Here is an 18,399-nt window from a genome sequence, read left to right as displayed (position 1 = left end):
AGAGATTTGTTGTAGCTGGTTGGCATGCGAGAGCTGATGTGCTTCCAATGTGCAAAGTGATTTTCGGGTTTGTGAATTCTTTATAGCATTTTTGTTGTTGTTCAGGCTTGAAAACTACAAAAAATGGGGAAATTTGTTCAAAACTAACATTTTTTTTTAAATTACTTTTCTGATCTAAACTATTGAACCCCAGTGCAGTCATTCTTTCAAAGGGATCATAGAGAGTGCCTTAGGTTATATAATAGCTTTCAATCTTTTGTCATTTTTTAACTTTTTTTCTAATTCCAAAGTATATAGCTTAAATTACTCTGATAACTTTTCTCTGTACATTATAACTATTTTGGTTGAAAAAAAATTGAGCTCCAAATGTAGAGAAAAAGATTGTAAAAAAATCTATTTTGCCTGGGAGAAAAATAAATGCACATTATTGCGGCCACATTGCATGAAAAACTGTGAATTTTCACATCAAAACATACACAATTTGATGCAAATTAACTTGTTTCAGTATTTCACTTGGACTGAGTTTATACTACAGTGTCATCCCGTTTTCGGCAACATGACGTGATTATGTTGCCAAAACAAGGGTGTTGCCAAAATCAGTAAATCTTAATAAGGCCGTTGCAAATATTTTTTGAAGTTTATGTCCCTCGACTATGAATAAAAAAGTATTAAAATTGAAATTACGAGCCATGGTTTCAATAAAAAGTGTTTTAAAATGCATTTTCACCTGTTCAGTTGTTTTGCCATCATTGGTTTCCAAAATATCTAAGTATTGACAAAAAATTTATTTTTGCGAAAAAAAAAATTGCAGTCTGTACATAGGAATTTTATAAAAAATCTTAACATTTTTATACAAGCCTAAACATGCTTAACATGATCATCAATGCAGAAAAATACATTTTAGACTGTTTTCAGTTAGTTAGACTTCCATTTTCATGGAAATTTTGAATTGTTTTTGGAAAAATATTTTTTTGCCCCCTGATTTTAAAAAAAGGTGTCCAGTTTTCCCGGGTTTGAAACTTGATCATAAAATCTATATTTTCAATACATTTGCTATATTTTTCAAGATTCAGGTCATAAAATTGGCTCAATATTGTTAATTGGTGATAGTCTACACTTCAAACTAAACAAAGACAGCAGTGTTTTGATAGCTTAGTACGCATTAAAAATTGTTTTGTTTCTCTTTGGATTTTATACTAATCACAATTTTATATTCAATATTATTCAAGTCAAATAAGTTTTTGTATTAAGGCCGTTGCAAATATTTTTCAAATTTTATGTCGCGCCAACTTCAAAATTGGTCCGAAAAATCAGGGGGCAAAAAATATTTTTTTCAAAAAAATATTAAAATTTTAATGGAAATAGAAGTCTAAACTACTGAGAACAATCTTAAATGCATTTTTCTGCATTGATAATCATGTTTAACATGTTTGGACTCGTTTAAAAAAAATATTTTGAACATTTATAAAATTACAATGTACAGCACCGCAAAAAACTTTTTTTTTCTCGCAAAAATAAAATTTTCGTCAGTATTTACAAATTTTGGAAATCAATGATTGCAAAACAACTGGACAGGTGTATGATGCATTTTAAAACACTGTTTTCATTCAAATGTTGACACCGGGCCCTGTAATTTCAATTTTTAGCTTTTTCTATTTTTTGCCCCTCCTCGACTTTGATCAGAGTCGAGGGACATAAACTTCAAAAAATATTTGCAACGCAAATATTTCTAAAATTGTGTTTTTATACATGACCACAAAAGATTTAAAAAATATTTAAAACTGTCCATAACAAAAGAATCAAAAACAAAGGAATTGAAACCAGCCAATGAAAATTTAGGATACGTTAAGAATTTCATGTTTTATATAAAAAATAGTTTACTTATTATCTTTGAGTCACTACCGCCAACAGGGGAAAATGGAGGTTGTAATCTGAATAGGTCAAGGGATATGTACAAGAGATTTTTTAACAATAAATTGCCCTGTTCCTCACAAGAAAAAACATAACTTTAACAGCTTTCTTAATTTGTTTTTTTTTTCTCGATTGCATGAGGCAACTGCAGATGCTTAAGGAAAAATAATAAAATATGATAATTGTTTTCAAGTTTCAAACCTTTTAAAAAATTAAAAGAATGAGAATAGAAAATATCTTAAACGCTAGGCATTTTATGGATCTGAAAACTAAAATTTTCAAAATTTTCCCTAATAATCCAAATTGATGCTGATATATGCCAGATAAAAATTCAAACGCTTTTGAATTCTTAACGATTACTAAATATTCAACAGGTCATCTTTTTCCACAACCAAATCTGAATTTCCAGACCAAAATTTTTAATTTTATTAATTTTGGAAATTCCCGGGACAAAACATGAAAAATCCCGGGATCCGAAAATTCCCGGTTTTGGAAAAATCCCGGGAATATTGTGTATGTTTTTTTTTTAATTTAACTCAAACTTTGTGGGGTTCTTTCCAATGACGTAACTATTTGAAAATCTGTAGTTTTTGAGGAATTTTCTGATCCTTTTGATGTCTTTGGCAATGTTGTAGGTGTTGATGAAGACTATTCAGAAAAAAATAGACGCGTGAATTTTTTTTGCCGATTTTGAAAAAAAACTTTTTAACACAAAAAAACTATTTTCCAAAATTTGTATTTTTAATATGTATAAAGGAACAAAACCGCAACTTTTAAACCACTGAGAAGTATAGAGGAAAATTATGCCGCCGAGTATAATTTTCGAAAGAAATGTGCTTTTTGAAAAAAAAAAGGATTTTTTGTCAAAACAAGACTTTTGTTTCAAATGAAAAATATAAGTTGCAATCGAAAACATTATAGTTTAAAGATTTGCAGATCGTTTTCAAAATTTCGCTTCAAAATGTATGTTTACCCGATCAGACGGTAATAACTAAATTCATGCCATTTCAATAACAAATACTGTTAAAATAACAGAAAATGTTATGGAATATTCTTGAAAAATCCATTTTTGCATAAGAGTTCAATAACAGTTTATGTTATCATAACACAATTTGTTATCGGTCTGATATTGATTGAAAGCCAGAAAAACTTGGGAATAACATTTTTTGTTATGGAAGAATACCTCCAATTGTTATTGGGATGATCGGATTAGTTGTTAAAATAACAAAAAATAATAACAAAGATTTGTTCGAAGAATAACGTAAAATGTTATTAGTCTGTTATTAGAATAACAATCCAATAACAAAAAAAATCATAACGGCGAATAACAAATCTTGTTATAAATAACATAAAATGTTATTGGCCTAGTATTTTCAAATAACAAAGAATGTTATTCCCAAGTTATTTCCGTCTGCTCGGGTATTTTTAACCGCGAAATGGAAATTGTTTTTTTTTTTTGTATTTCTTTTTTCTAGACAGACCTCATCAACTTTGCCGTAAAAACAGCTGTCAAATTTGTATGGAGTCTTGTATGGGTGAACTAATAACTCAAAACGGCTTCTTTGGTTATATGGATGGACTCCACCAAGTTTGAACAAAATTAAAAAATATAAATCAAATTCATTTCCAGTTTTTCTGGAGAATTGCTTAGTAAGGAATATTATCACGGCGTGTTTTCTGGACAACCTTAAGGAGAGAAAATAGTCATTGCTTCTTTCAAATGTGTCTTATAGGAAATTTTCTCAGCTTTCCAACGCTCCTAAGAGCGAAAAGTTTCATCGAGAAATGTCTGAGATATCTTTATTTTATTTTTTTGTTTTAGTAACTTCATTATTTATTGGATAATAACAGTTCAGGAAACTTGTCAAATGATGTGTTTTATGTGTCATTCACTCATCAAAATGTGCAAAATAAGACAAGAAACAATTTTGTAAAATGTTGTAAATCGCTGAATATTTTAAAAATTAAGTAAGAAATGAGTTTTTGAATATGTGAGATTTATTCAGAAATGAAAATCCTAAAACCGTTTAAAAATATATGTTTGCAAATATTAATAGATTATTGAGCAGTTTTCTTCGGAATCGGTCTTTTTTCTTTCATTTTAATTTTTGTATTTTTTAATCCGACTGAAAATTTTTGGTGCCTTCAATATGACCAAAGAAGCTATTTCGCATCATTAGTTTGTCCATATAAATTTCCATACAAATTTAGTAGCTGTCCATACAAAAATGATTTATGAAAATTCAAAAATCTGCATCTTTTGAAGGAATTTTTTGATCGATTTGGTGTCTTCGGCAAAGTTGTAGGTATGGATATAGACAACACTGAAAAAAAAATGATACACGGTAAAATTTTTTTAAATGATTTTTTATTTAACTTTTTGTCACTAAATAAAACTTGATTTGCAGAAAAAAACTATTTTGATTTTTTTTTTCATTTTTTGATATGTTTTAGAGGACATAAAATGCCAACTTTTCAGAAATTTCCAGGTTGTGCAAAAAATCTTTGACCGAGTTATGAATTTTTGAATCAACACTGATTTTTTTCAAAAATGAAATATTGGTCGGAAAAATTTTTCAACTTCATTTTTCGATGTAATATTAAATTTGCAATCATAAAATACTAAAGTGAAATTTTTATAAAATGCACCGTTTTAAAGTTTTTTTTTTCAAATTAAATAAAGTATTTTTTTGCAAGTCAAGTTTTAGTGACAAAAAGTTAAATAAAAAATCACCATTTTTTACCGTGCATCATTTTTTTCAGCGTAGTCCGTATCCATACCTACAAAAGAATGGATACAGATTATTGAATTTTTATACATCATTTTTGTATGGACAGCTGCAAAATTTGTGTGAAAAATTATATGAACAAACTTATGATGCAAAATGGCTTCTTTGGGCATACCGAAGGCACCAAAAAAGTTTCAGTCAGATTAAAAAATACAAAAAAACGATTGACCGAAATTTGCGAGAACTGCTCATAAATAAAATTCATTTCCAGTTTTTCTGGAGAATTGCTTAGTAAGGAATATTGTTTACAACATTTAAAAAAAAAAAAGTTTTTTGAAAAATGCTTTTCTGTATCTAGTCAACAAACTTCATAAATATAACCTGTATCAAATTAAATTTGTGAATGTTTATTAGTTGAGAATCATCGAAATTGGAAAAATAAATTCAGATACCGTGTTCCAAAATTGCTAAATCTTTTCCATAGCATGTATCACTGGGCTAACATTCGTCAAAGAAAAATACACAATGGGTATTTACAAAATAATAAATATAAACCTGCCTATCATCCATTTTTTTCAAAAACAAAAAAAAAGAAAAAACACTTCAAAACCGATACCTGCAAGTTATTTTTAACAATGAAAGTGCAAGCAGTTCCAGTGTTGTTGTTTGCTGCTAGAGGAGATTAGCGAATCGTGACTATTTCTCAGAGAACACAGAAGTTGCGTTGACAAACAAGATGAAGCACACTCTCCAATTTGTGCTCAAACAAAGATAGGCGATGTGGAAAAATCCAACTCTAATGCCACGTTCAGCTATCGAATACATTTCTACTGCATCGGAACTATTTTATGAATCTTTGTACCATCGACAAATCTCATCTTTACTGTCTATTTTCCTTATAAGTCTTATTTCATATCACAATTAACACTACTTAAATTCACAATACTCATTATCTATTTCTTCACTGTTTTCATTTCTTTCTCTTCCATATCTTTCTCTACTGTCCTTCGGAAAAAAAATCTCTAATATTCTCAACGTCATAAATCGCCGCCCGCCGTCGAAACTGCAGCTAGTGGCGCGCAGAAAGGAAAAGGAAAATGAAAAGGTCTGGTTTTCGTTTTCTTTCCTCGCAAGTGTGTCCGTAGCACCACATTTTTTTAAGCGTAGAAAATTGTCAAACAAAATTATTGCTAACAAACACCTTAAGTATGAATTTCCCACGCGTCGTCGTCGAATGCACCCTGCTTATTCCAATCTGAAAATATACCAATAATTGGATCAACGTTAGATTAGCTACTGATCTATATTGGGTCTAGATCTTGTATAAACTGAATATTATAAATAAGACCCCACAAATTTTACCCCACCTTGTAAAATATCACAACAGCGAAATTAACAGAACAAATTAAACACTTTAATCATACTGCTGAGCAAAATGCTTTCAAATCATCATCTAGAAATATGTGTCATTTAGATAATTTATCATCAGATTACAGGGCTCAAGGGAAATATTCTTGTCGACGTGCCATCCGAGCTAGGGTACCAAGTGGTGAGGAAAAAAAAGTCAACACATTCCCTTGAGCTCTCAACCTTTGAATAATATTCAAATTCACAAAATTTAACCAAGATGAAAATTAGGGTCAAATTCATCCATCCTTCGGTCATCCCGTAATTCACCCGCCATCACCCAATTACGGACTTAGCCTCGTAATCGTCGTGTATTTAAGTGAAACAACAGCCAAGTTCTGAGATCCAGAGCCGCAAAAGGAAAGGTGTTTGATGCAAATCAACATCTCCCCCGACAATGGGCTTATGTAAATGATGCTTTTTTCTTGCTTTCTTTTTTGGTTTTTTGGTCTTCAGGAAGTCCTTCCGGTCTCCGCTTGAGAAATGTTTAGTTTGATTCAATTTGCTTACCTTTTCAGTTTGGTCCCGCTGTGAATACCAAGCAGCCGGCATTTTTTCAAGAAGTTTAAAATCTGTGAATAAATTCGCTTCCACGATTAGACAGTTGACAAACTTGTTTCCAGGTGGAAAATCACCACCAAATCACCCTGTAAATCTGTGATTTGTAAGAAAAATTCAACCAATGTTTCCTCTTCTCTGTTTTTCTCTCTTTTCTCTTTTTTCCGTGCTCTTCTTCTACGACTTGATCGACTTTTTCCGCGTGGGTCAATGAAAAAATCTAAATCTCACAAATATTACTTTCCCACAACCATCACCACCAAAACTAACCTCCTCGACCCGACCCACAAACACCAAGGGCGTGCTACTCTGCCCACAGACTCTGTCGCAAAGTAGGAGAACTCGTCTGAGGAGGGCCTTCACCGAGGCTACGAATGAGACCGTCAATTACGCTAAAACGGTATTTGAAACCTCTCTTTACTTGCAACTCCACCCTCTACTTTTATTACTATTCTACCTTAAAAGTTACAAAAAAACGTTGTTTTCAAACCAAAAGTGCAACCAAACATGTTATCTATCTCTCTCACACACCAACTTCTCTTCTGTAAACCTCTCTGTCTCTCTTTCTCTTTCTCTGTCTGCCACACACAAAACCACACACGTTCTGTTGTTTAAGTTGCTGTTTCTTTTCCCGGCAAGAAGCTGTTCTATCTATGTTCTAGCGTCTTGTGGTGACATGAAAATAGTTTGTAGCGTTGCAAATTTCAAGCAAGTTTCAGCAAGTTCATCTCGTTTCAACACCCCCCACATCTATTACCCCTCCCTCCCTCTTAGCAAGTTGATGATCGCTCGTAGCTCGGTAGTAGTGCGTTGGTAGTAGGTTCAAAACAATTTAGTAGTGTTAGCAACTTAGTTGGTTGTTCCTTCCGCAAGTCTGCGCCGTTACACAAAACAAAACAAAAACAAGTAGTTCACAACCATCACGAGACACACGTCACACCGAAAACTTCAATGTACACCTCTCTGTCCTATCGTCTTGGTCTGTCCTCAAAATCTTTTCCCTCCCCTCTGAAGATGGTTGACCTCCTCCTTTAACCGCTATCAGTAGTCGCTTCCGCTTGTCAACCGTCTTGGCCCACTCAAAACTATGGTAGAGAGTTCATAAGTTCTGTTTCGTAAATCGTTTTGGCACCATCACAATCGTAGAGGTTTTATTACACCGTTTGCCGCGTGTAGTGGAGGCAATGTAGACAACTTGTTCGATATCGTTTTTGGGGCGGGGTAGAATGGCTCTTACAATTGTAAATATGCTGTAAATATTGAACTATGACAGTGGGATACTATAACCTATTTACAAATCAAAAACGCTATAGAATAATATTATGTGACATATCACAACTTCAACAAAAACTAAATCAAACATTATCGAGGTAAGTTATAAAAATAATGATCGAATTCGACAAACCTTGATGACCAATAAATGTGGAATATCACCAACAAAGAAGTATAAAAACTCATAAATTCAACATTTAAAAAAAAAGATATTCAAAGCATCTTTGTGATTCATAAAATTTCCAGAATATTATTTTTAGTCACAAATTATCATTATGTCAATTATAAATCTTTTGAGCGAAAGGTCACAGCAATGCCTCGATTGCTGGACATAACCATAATCTAAAAAATCAACGAAATTTACCAACTCTGAATGCTTAAGCTTAGATCAAAAATGTGTTATCCCTATTATTCTCATATATTATAAATAATATTTATAAATAAAATATAAAACTGAGGGCAAATAAAGAATTTTAGAACAAAACATCATGAAATAAGTTACAATGAGAAAAAATTACATCTTGGCAGTCATTGAACTTTGATTTTTTCAAAAGTCTGAATATGACACAAGATCTGCATTAGAGTGCCCATAAAAATAACCTCCGGCTCCAAAAAAGGAAAACTGTGCCAATAATGAACAAATTTGCTGAACCCACTGACGCTCGAGGTCAGTATTGTAAATAAGTGATAGAAAAAACTATCATTTGATGATACCTGCACCAACATATCATAGAGTAGAGCGACCGACATATGCTTGTTAGATCCCTTCCATTGTCTCAACTCTAACTGTTTACTATAGTTAGGTTTATTTATACTTGGGTTTCAGTTTTATTCAAATTGAATTGAATTCAAATTTCAAGGTGTTTTATTGATAAATATGTTGTACTTTTGGGATGTTGTTTCTTGAAGGTCGACGTCGTCGTGCTATCTTGTCGCACCCGCCATTTTGACGTTCTGAGAAAAACGCGTTTTAATGTTTGACCTTGAATATTCAAAAACGAGAGCACGCAATGTAAACAATAACAAACACGTTTTGTTTGGCTCACCATTCTGTGCATTGTCCCAAAGTTTGGTTGAAGTTGGTTGCTGGAGTCCCGAGTTATAATTACAAATGTTTACGGTAGTCTAGCTTGCACGTGCGACAAACGCATCCTGACTTTCCTGGCCTGAAATCCCTTAGGCTTTTTGTCGCACTTACACCAATTTTCATGGAGTGACAAGATAGCACGACTAGATTGAAACTACTTTCATATGTAAAGTGACAAAAATGCACGGAGTTTTTTTCGGTTTTTGTTGAATATCTCAGGATTGAAATCGAATTTTGGGGATCTGTGAAGGTCAAAAGGTGAGGCATTGTGAGCTGCACAAAATGGCGTTCTTAACTCAATTTGGCCCAAAATGCACGTACGACAAGTTAGCACGATGGCGACGAGGTGTCAAATGGATTAAGATATTGATGATATTATTGGGATATTACTTCTTGTTTCGCAATGTTGGGTGTTTGTGTTCTCGCATCGGCAATCAAGTCTAAGCACTATTTCAGTGAAATTCGAGTTTCAGAAGATGCGTTGGAACATCCTCTACCACAGGCCTGCCCAACGTCCGGACCGCGGGCCGGATCCGGCCCGTAAGGCCATTTTATCCGGCCCGCAATGGCATTTTGAAAATAATTCTATGAATGGCCCTAAAGGCTGTTCATGAAATATTCAATAAATAAATTGAGTGTCAAAATTAGAAAAATAATCTTGAGATTAAATTTTCAGATATAACAAAACATTTATTTGATGTATTTTTGCTTTTTACATAAAATTTGGCTTATTCATTGTTTTGTTTGTATTTATCAAATTATTTTATTTCACATTTAAAAATTCATTTTGTTTGAGTTTAATTTCTATCATTTTTCAGAATCAATTATTTATGTAGAAAAATGTGCAAAAAGACTGAAAGACACTAAATTTTTGTTTCTTAAAGTTTTGGCTGTTTTTACTTCTAATTCATTTTTTTTATTTTCATAAGCAAAATAACTTTTTTTCAGAACAACTTTTCAATGCTAAAGTTTTGCTGGAAAAAAATCTTTTAAACATCAAATTAATCATGTCGAAAATAAAGATCGCTGCTATTTTATTTACATACTAAAAACAATCAAAATACGTCATGATGTCCGATATATTTTTTTATAAATTTCAATAATAAATAATGAGAAGTTTTAAGAGAGACGAATAATAACCTACCAGAAATAAATTATTCTACAATGTTTTAAATTTCGTGCACAACAACACATTAATTGTTTTTTTCGTAAAGAAGATTCGAGTCCAAATTTTGATTCAATAAATTTTATTTTCTTCGTTGATTTTACAAACTTGAAAAAAAACTGGCAACGACGAAATTAGATTTTTTGTCAATAATATCAGCGTATTAAATTTCAATCGACAAAACAATTTCAATACGATTTTAAACAAAACAAATAAAAATAAAATAAATAATCACATGATTGAAAGTTTGTTTTTCTTTCTTTAAATCAGGATATATGAACTTTATTTGCAACACTACTTTATTTATCTGTTTACTTGAAATAACCTATTAAAATAAACTTTATGAAAAAAAAAAATTAGTTCCGGCCCGCCACTGCATCAGAAAAATCAAATCTGGCCCACAGGGCCCAAAAGGTTGGGCACCCCTGCTCTACCACCTGGTGCTAATATCTAGTTTTTGCTAAAAGTGAATATTAGCCATTTTTTCAATGGTGGGCCGTCCTTGACTACATGCTTCACCACTGAGCCATTCGTTTTCTCCAAGACCAGCAATACACGACTACAATGACTACACGATGGGCGATGGGTGTCCTTTAGATCGTGTAAACTCTATCCGGGACCTAGGCGTGACCGTGGACCGTAAAATGAAGTTCAACGAACACATCGCTATGACAACTGGAAAGGCTTTTGCGATGCTAGGCTTCCTGAAGCGCAACACCGCCCACTTCGACGACCCGTTTGCTTTGAAAGTGCTGTACGCGTCGCTGGTCAGGAGCGTCCTGGAGTATGCTGTGGTTGTTTGGGCACCGTACCACGTAACGCTGGCTGCTCGGATTGAACGAGTACAGCGTGCCTTCGTGAGGTTTGCCTTGCGCGAGCTGCTATGGAACAACCCGCTGATCTTGCCATCGTACGGAGGACGCTGCTTGCTGTTTAGGCTGCAGTCACTTGCCGAGCGTCGGACCCTGATGCAGCGTCTTTTCGTATTCGATCTGCTGCGCGGCAACATCGACTGCCGCAGCATCCGGAACAACGTACGCTTCAATGAACCGGCTCGCCAAGGACTAAGAGGGGAACGCCCCCTGCTGTGGATTCCGAGACATATATTTGACTATGGTTATAATAACCCGCTAGATGTTTGTTTCCGTCAATTTAATGAAATTTGCTCTTGTTTTGATTATGTCGTGTCCAAAACTGTGTTTAAAACTAGAATAAGTTAATGTTAGTTCTTAAGGTTATACAGCCTGAGCATTTTAGATGGAGGCGGTGAAATAAATAAATAAATACAAGAACGTGAGAGGGGGATTTCGAACCGACCACGTTATTCTGTGCTGGCGAAATTGGTTTTGAGGCGACTTTTTTGGTTGAACACTGACCGGGACCGTGGTGTAGGGGTAACCGTGGTTGCCTCTCAATCAGTCGGCCTGGGTTTGATCCCAGATGGTCCCGGTGGCAAATTTTGAGACGAGTTTGTCTGATCACGCCTTCCATCGAACAGGGAAGTAAATGTTGGACCCGGTCTAACCTAGTGGTTAGGTCGTTAGCTCAGTCCAGGTGCGGGAGTCGTCTCCCTGGGTCCTGTCTCGGTGGAGTCGCTTGTAGGCAGTTGAACTAACAATCCAAAGGTCGTCAGTTCGAATCCCGGGGTGGATGGAAGCTTAGGTTTAAAAAGAGGTTTGCAATTGCCTCAACAATCAAGCCTCCGGACACTTAGTTGCGAGTAGGAATCTCGCAATCGAAAACACCGATGCAATGCTGTAGAGCGAATAATTTGATATAATTTTGACTGTTGCGGTAGGGTGAATGCGGCAATGGGAAAGAAAATAAGAGTATCATACGCGAGATATTGTAAACACAAAAACGTAGTCGGCTATGTTCTTCTCAGAGAGTATCAATACGTTAAGAAGAGCAGTATATTTTGGAGCTTGAGTATTTTGAGCAGTATATTTGGAGAACAGTATTCATTGAATACTCAAGCTCCAAATATACTGCTCGTCTTAACGTATTGATACTCTCTGAGAAGAACATAGCCGACTACGTTTTTTGTGTTTACAATCTCGCGTATGATATTCTTCTTTTGATTTGATTTCTTCTTTGAATACTATTCAAGCATGATAATTGGAGTCGCTGAGATGTGAGAGTTTGATATTTTGGCAATCCTGTTGGAGGCTAAAAACGGCAAAACAAATATTAATGGTATAAAGGTATTATTATTCAATGTTTTTTTTTAGAAAGCCCATCCAATTTCGTACAAGTTTGTCTTTAACCGCTTTTTGATACGATGTAACAGCTTCGAGATTCAGTTATTTTTAAATTACAAGATACAAAAATATTTAAATAACTAACGCCCTTCTCAAATGTCATTTTCGAGTACAATTCGCTCCATATACAAAAAATTGCTAGTATAGCCTTATGATGACATGTCTATAAAGTTTCATTGAAATCGGAGAGGGTCGGGTACAAAATTACCAGAAAAAATTAACGATTTGAGCTAGAATTGCTCAATATTTTGTTTTATTGCAACTATAATTTTTATCGATTCAAATGATGCTTTTCCATGATATTTTATTCAAAATGGCTAAAAATTGATCAATTATTCAACTACACCACAAAATATGAGTTTTGATGGAGTTGCAGTAAAAAGTTAAATGTTTTGACAATTAAACAAACAAATTAAATAACCAAAAGACAGGATTCACTTATTTGAATATGACAGCATTAGAATAAGCAAAATATGTTGAGGAAAATTTATTCAAGATGACGGTCTATTTAGTGACGTATTTGTTTTTGTGTTCAGCATCGATTATTAAAAATTTAGAAGAAAATCGTTTAGATCTTGGTTTAGATTGATCTTCTAGAAGTTCATGTAATTTTTTTTTTTTTTTTTTGAAAGACGTCTTTTTGACGTCGATAAAGCTATCGGTGAAACAAAAAACTGTCAAGTTTTCTAACCTCTTTCATTTACTTCGTCAATTTAACGTCAGGATATAATGCATGTTTTTAAAGCTTCGCTCCTTTTTGATAGTGGTCATCGTTTTTACCGTAACCTCAATGTCACTCGCCGAAAAAAAAAGTTCGGAATGCGTGTAATCCGGTTTAGCAGCGCAAACAAAACGCAAAGTGAAAGCAAATAAAAATTACTCGTATCATTAGCCGAAAAACATCACTCAGCTGTCGCTGAGTTATCGCGTTTAAATTTCATTTTTAACATGCTCATTTTTCCGCTCTAACGAGGTGAAAAATTACATGAACATTAGAAAGGGGGGGGGGGAGGGAGTAGAAGGAGAGATATATAGGACGGCTTTTCGCACACATCGGAGTACAGGGTTTTTCTCTGAAAATATCTCATCCGGTGCCACTTTGTGGGTTACAATTTAGTACCCCCTCGCAAAACTGACTCAAATCACGGTGCGTAGATAAATGAGGGAGGAAGTGTCTCGACTAGTGTCGAGATTTTGTTGTTGCGATGGTAATTGAGACGGAAAGCTTTAAATATTTCATTAATTAACCGATACTGTCACGGTGATATGGGAAAAATTCTCATTTCGCGGTGTCATCTTTGAAGAGACGTAATGAATCTTGTTTGTCGTTTGATGTCGCTTAAAAATCGGTTCACTGAAAGTGAGTGATTTGCTAGCCGGAGAATTTAGAACATGTCATCAATCATGTTAGATTACTTGAGTCTACAAGTTAATTTTGTCTCATTAATTAAGTTCAGGGAACTTTCAAGTGGAATTTCAAGGCGGTTTCTTCGTACCCTCCAAACTTTACGATTATTTTCACCTTGGCACTCCAAACCAGCTCCAAAATAACTAACTTAATTTTTCCACCGATTTTCCAACCCAAAAAACATTCAGACAGGTGTGCGTGTAGAGTTGTTGTGTAATGGTGTAGGTGTTCATAACTCAGTGTAGCTCAATAAATAACATAATGTTTACACCGGACAGTTTTATGGTGGTTTTCCTTCTCTTTTATTTCCTGCCACAACGCACCCCCACACAGGTGCACACAAACACACACACACACGTGGAGCATAACATGCCACATCACCACGTGTTGGTTCTCGGCCGCTAATCCATCCTCTTGTTGGAGGAGATTTAAGCAGTATAGTTATAATCAGAGATGCGAACCTGCCACCCACACCCCCTCCCTCCCAAATGGTTATCTAACGGGCAACGTTCTGTGAAAATGTACATGTGTTTGTGTGTGCGGGGTAACTTTTATTGGGATTGAAATTCGTCGAACCGCTAAATGGAGTTTAATCAGTTTAAAATCCGCTTTGGATTACGCTCAGGTTCGGGAATTAAATTTACGAGTTTGAAGCGGGACTGGACTTTACTGACAAGTTTATTGGAATTTGATTAAAATGTGTTTCATGTGATCAAACAAATCAGAAGATCAGAAAACCTGCCTAATCTTTTCATTGATTAACTAATAAAATAAGTTGAATTTTTGAAGGTTGAAAAATTTGCACATTCTTTTTGGGTAACTTTACCTAAAATAAATGTGAAATTTAAATTTTATTTGAAGCATATTTATAGCTGGAAAAATCGCAAAAAAACCCTCCTCCGAAAATCCATCATCAACAAAACTTCTGACAATCGATTTACAGGATCCAAAATCTTCTGAGGATTACAAACTTTTAAACCACTCTTGATATCAAGTGTGTCAAATTTCAAACTTTCCCCACAACTATCTATCCCTCCCCCAGCCAACCAACTCGATAAGAAACTTCTTGCTGCCGCGATTGCAGCAAAGTCCGTGCCAATTAAGCATGCATGCTCGCACCAACGTGAGAGACCACGTGACTTGCAACGTGACAATGTTATCCCTCTCCTCCCACCAAGAATAACCTAGTGCCAATCTTGAATGCAAATTGGCCAAATCCATCCATCCCGGGAGCAGTTGTCATCCTGCGAAAGCTCCAATCAATTTCCAGCGGGGGAAAATTAAGAGGGCGATATAAAAAAAACTTTTTGTTAAATAATGCAAGGGGATTCTGGAAGAACTTTTGAAAAGGATGTAATTTTAAATGATTTTTAAACATTTTTTCTTACAAATTTATTTGAAGTACTATTTTCGAATAAGTCATTAAAATTGTAATAATTTCTCCAAAAAAGAGATATTGAGAGCGCTGGAGACTTGTCACGGCTTGCGTTTAAGACTGACACACAGTCTCTGAATGAATAACTAATGATGTAGAAGAATGGATGCACTTTTTTCGCTGCAGATACTTTTTTCGCATAAGAAATTTGATCTTCTTGTGTGGTTGTGCATCAGGGACTAATTACTATGCAGAAAATTAAGTTTTCATCCAACCAACTGTGGCGGTGACAAAAGTTTCACATATTTGGGTGAAAATGAATCCGTTTAAAAGAAAATTTAAATTTTAAACTGACATGTCGTATGCAAAATTTGCACCCAAATAGCCCTTCTATTTATTGCTGCAGCTGGTCACGATTCGTTTACGAAAAAAGGAGCGAAAATTTTCACAAAACGATTCAGCGCGCGCGACGGAAATGGATGAACCCGGTCAACAAGCAAAGTGAATTACTGTAATTTGCAAAAGTTATAGTTGTAACGCACGCGAGCACGGCGTCAGCGGCGTCGTTCGAGTGGAAATTTTCGTGACTCACGGGATTAATCGAGGAGAGCAAGGTGAAAATTATTTTCTTATGCAGAGCTGCCACCGGCAGGGCGGATTGTATCTTCCCAAGTCTGTTGCATGCAATCAGGTTTGCATGCTTGAGTAACTGTTTGCTGAAAGGGTACTTTGCAGGGAGAGAATTACTGCAGTTCATCAATTAGGACAAACGAGGACGAGGATAATATGTTAAACTTTTATTGCAAGTTGAGTTTAGTCATAATACTTTTATCAGATCAAGTATTCATTATTTGACCCCACAAGTCAATTGAAAACGAAACGAACAGCACATTTTTGACCACCAAAAGTATTTGCTAGCCCTCTGACGCACGTATTAAAAATACCCCCGAAAGTTATCGTAACGAGCCTCGAAATAAAGAAGCAAGCCTTGCCTATTTTCAAAAGAATCAAAAGATCACTTGCATAAGTGATGGTCGATGCCATCTGACAAGCCCACAACCAACTGGCCATGCCTGCGCGTTATTAATAATGCAGCTGCAAATGTCTGGCCTGGCATGTCTGGAAAAATTGTTTATTCTTGATAATGGGCTTCGCTACTTTTTTCAACAACGTGCTAGTCTGAACACCGAAACGGATGGAAACATACATACAGACTGGTCTCGTTGTTCGCTTCGCAAGCGAATGGTCCTGGGTTCGTTTCCCGTCACATTTCGACGAGAAAGTAAAGGACATAGAAATATTTGAAACGCTGAATATGAACAAAAAATCAAAGGCGCTCGAGTCGGGGTTCGATAACCCAACCTTTGGGTCGGTAAACAGATATGGCTTTGTGTGCCAAGACTGTAATCAGAAATACTGTAACAATAAAACCGCAATGCATTTATGGTGTACCGTAGGGTGCTACCTTTCCTTCTATCATTGAGTACTAATCTCCTTACAAATATCATTTAATAAGTCATTTCAAGTCAACTGAGTACAATTTTGGACTCGACCTTCAACGATTTTGACCTACAGATTATTATTTCAGTAACATTTAGACCGTTAATATATTTTGTGACAAAACTGTATAGGACCGTGACTATATGGGTTAAAATAAGTGTGATGATCATTTTTTTCTGATTTTATAAGCTCAATTGAACAAAAAATCAAAAAAATATCTCAGTAATTTTTTGATGATAAGTTTTTTTTTATCAAGGTGTTTGGACGATGAGTCAAATGAATTCATAATCCACAATCATAAAATTTCTATTAAACATGCCTCTGAGACCAGTTTGAGAGAGTTTCGTTTAACACATAAAGTTGAAATAAAAAAAAACACGTGCAGAAAGTATGTTTTTCATGACATCAAACCTTTTCTTGAATACTATTACAAAGCTATTTCAAATATTTAGTGGTACCAATTTTAATCCCATTTGATCATTATAATTAAAAAAGTTTAAAATAACAATTTTACTTTGGCCAATTATTCCTTAAAAAGCTTACCTAAATTGTAATCAGAAACTTACCAACATATTCAAATAATGTTTTCAAGGCACCTGCGGATTGGTTTGCATCATATTTGCTATTTCTACACAAAACAAAGATATTTTACTCAAAAAAATTGTAAAATTGTAAACCTGATTAATATTCATCAGAAACTGGTGAAAATTCACAAATTCCTGATGTAATATTACACATTCATTTTGCCACAAAATCTGTCAACCAGTGTTGCAAATGAGTGATAGAAAAGCTATCAATTGATTATCTCTGCACCAAAAATATCCGAGAGTATAGCGGCCGTCACTAATAGCTTGTGAGATCTCTTCACGTGATCACGTGATTCCCAGCGATAGCATTCTCTCTCTATCGCTCCTTCCCTTTTCCTCGACTATGCGCTCTCACCGCTGAGTCTCTCAATCTCTCCGAAAACTGCAAAAAGAGAACGCGAGATGGCGATTAGGAGCCGACCACGCATGACGTCCCGCTAAACTGCGTTTGCGAAATTGGTTTTGTGGCGGCTTTTGTGGTTAAACGCTGTTGCGGTAGCATGATCGTGGAAGCGGGAATGAGAGAAAACAGGAAAATGTCAATCGCGAGTGTGCAAACACGAAAACGTGTTCGGCTATGTTCGGCGCTGAGAGTTTCAATAAGGAGAGAAGAGCAGTTGTATTTGAGGCATGAATATTCAGGCGGGATAATTGTAGTTGCTGAGAGCTGATATTTTGATATTTTAACAACCCTGCTTTCATCATTTCTTGATGAATATTACCATCATTTTTTTCTGTGTAGCAAAAGTTTTTTGTTATGCAATTTCTAGCTGTTTTTTTACGGACCGCCTGATATGTCAGCCAACATATTTTTTCAGAGCATTCAAAAAATTGTTTCAAAAAGTTGAGAAAATATATACTTCCACTTGAATTTTGGAAATTTTCCGGGAAAAGGATTTTTTTTTTTTTGGGAAATCCCAGGAATTTCACGGGATTTTTTTTCCGGGACGGGAAATTGGACGCTCTTAAAAAACTGAATTGGATAATTGAGCCATACAAAAAAACTTTTTTTCTCTATTCTTTTGTTTGAGTAGAATTGGACTGTTATATTTTTTGTCGAAAGATGTTATTTTGCATCATAAGTTTTCTCTTTCAAATTTGTGAGCTGGCCATACAAAATAAGCATGAGATTATTCGTG

At 34.9% G+C, this 18,399-nt stretch overlaps 1 protein-coding gene across 10 annotated transcripts in view; it reads left to right on the top strand.

The window, feature by feature from the left end:
- Nucleotides 1-18,399, top strand: part of LOC120416662 (small conductance calcium-activated potassium channel protein) — a 441,654-nt gene that overhangs the window by 134,718 nt on the left and 288,537 nt on the right. For 6 of the 10 annotated variants that reach the window (XR_008212046.1, XR_008212047.1, XM_052707815.1 and 3 more), the window contains exons 4-5: nucleotides 5,710-5,745; nucleotides 6,925-7,005. The exons of 1 other annotated variant lie outside the window; for it this stretch is intronic. Coding sequence is in view for 7 of the 9 variants with exons in the window: in XM_052707815.1 (XP_052563775.1) it covers nucleotides 5,710-5,745; nucleotides 6,925-7,005 (117 nt within the window). In the remaining 2 variants the exon portion in view is untranslated. Of the gene's footprint in view, nucleotides 1-5,709; nucleotides 5,746-6,903; nucleotides 7,006-18,399 lie in introns of all 10 variants that reach the window. 3 more of the 10 variants (XM_052707818.1, XM_052707817.1, XM_052707819.1) reach the window with 3 other exon arrangements.

The sequence above is a fragment of the Culex pipiens genome, chromosome 2, assembly GCF_016801865.2.
Source record: "Culex pipiens pallens isolate TS chromosome 2, TS_CPP_V2, whole genome shotgun sequence".
In the NCBI taxonomy this organism is placed as follows: Eukaryota; Metazoa; Arthropoda; class Insecta; order Diptera; family Culicidae; genus Culex; species Culex pipiens.
This window is presented reverse-complemented; position numbering and strand designations above follow the sequence as displayed.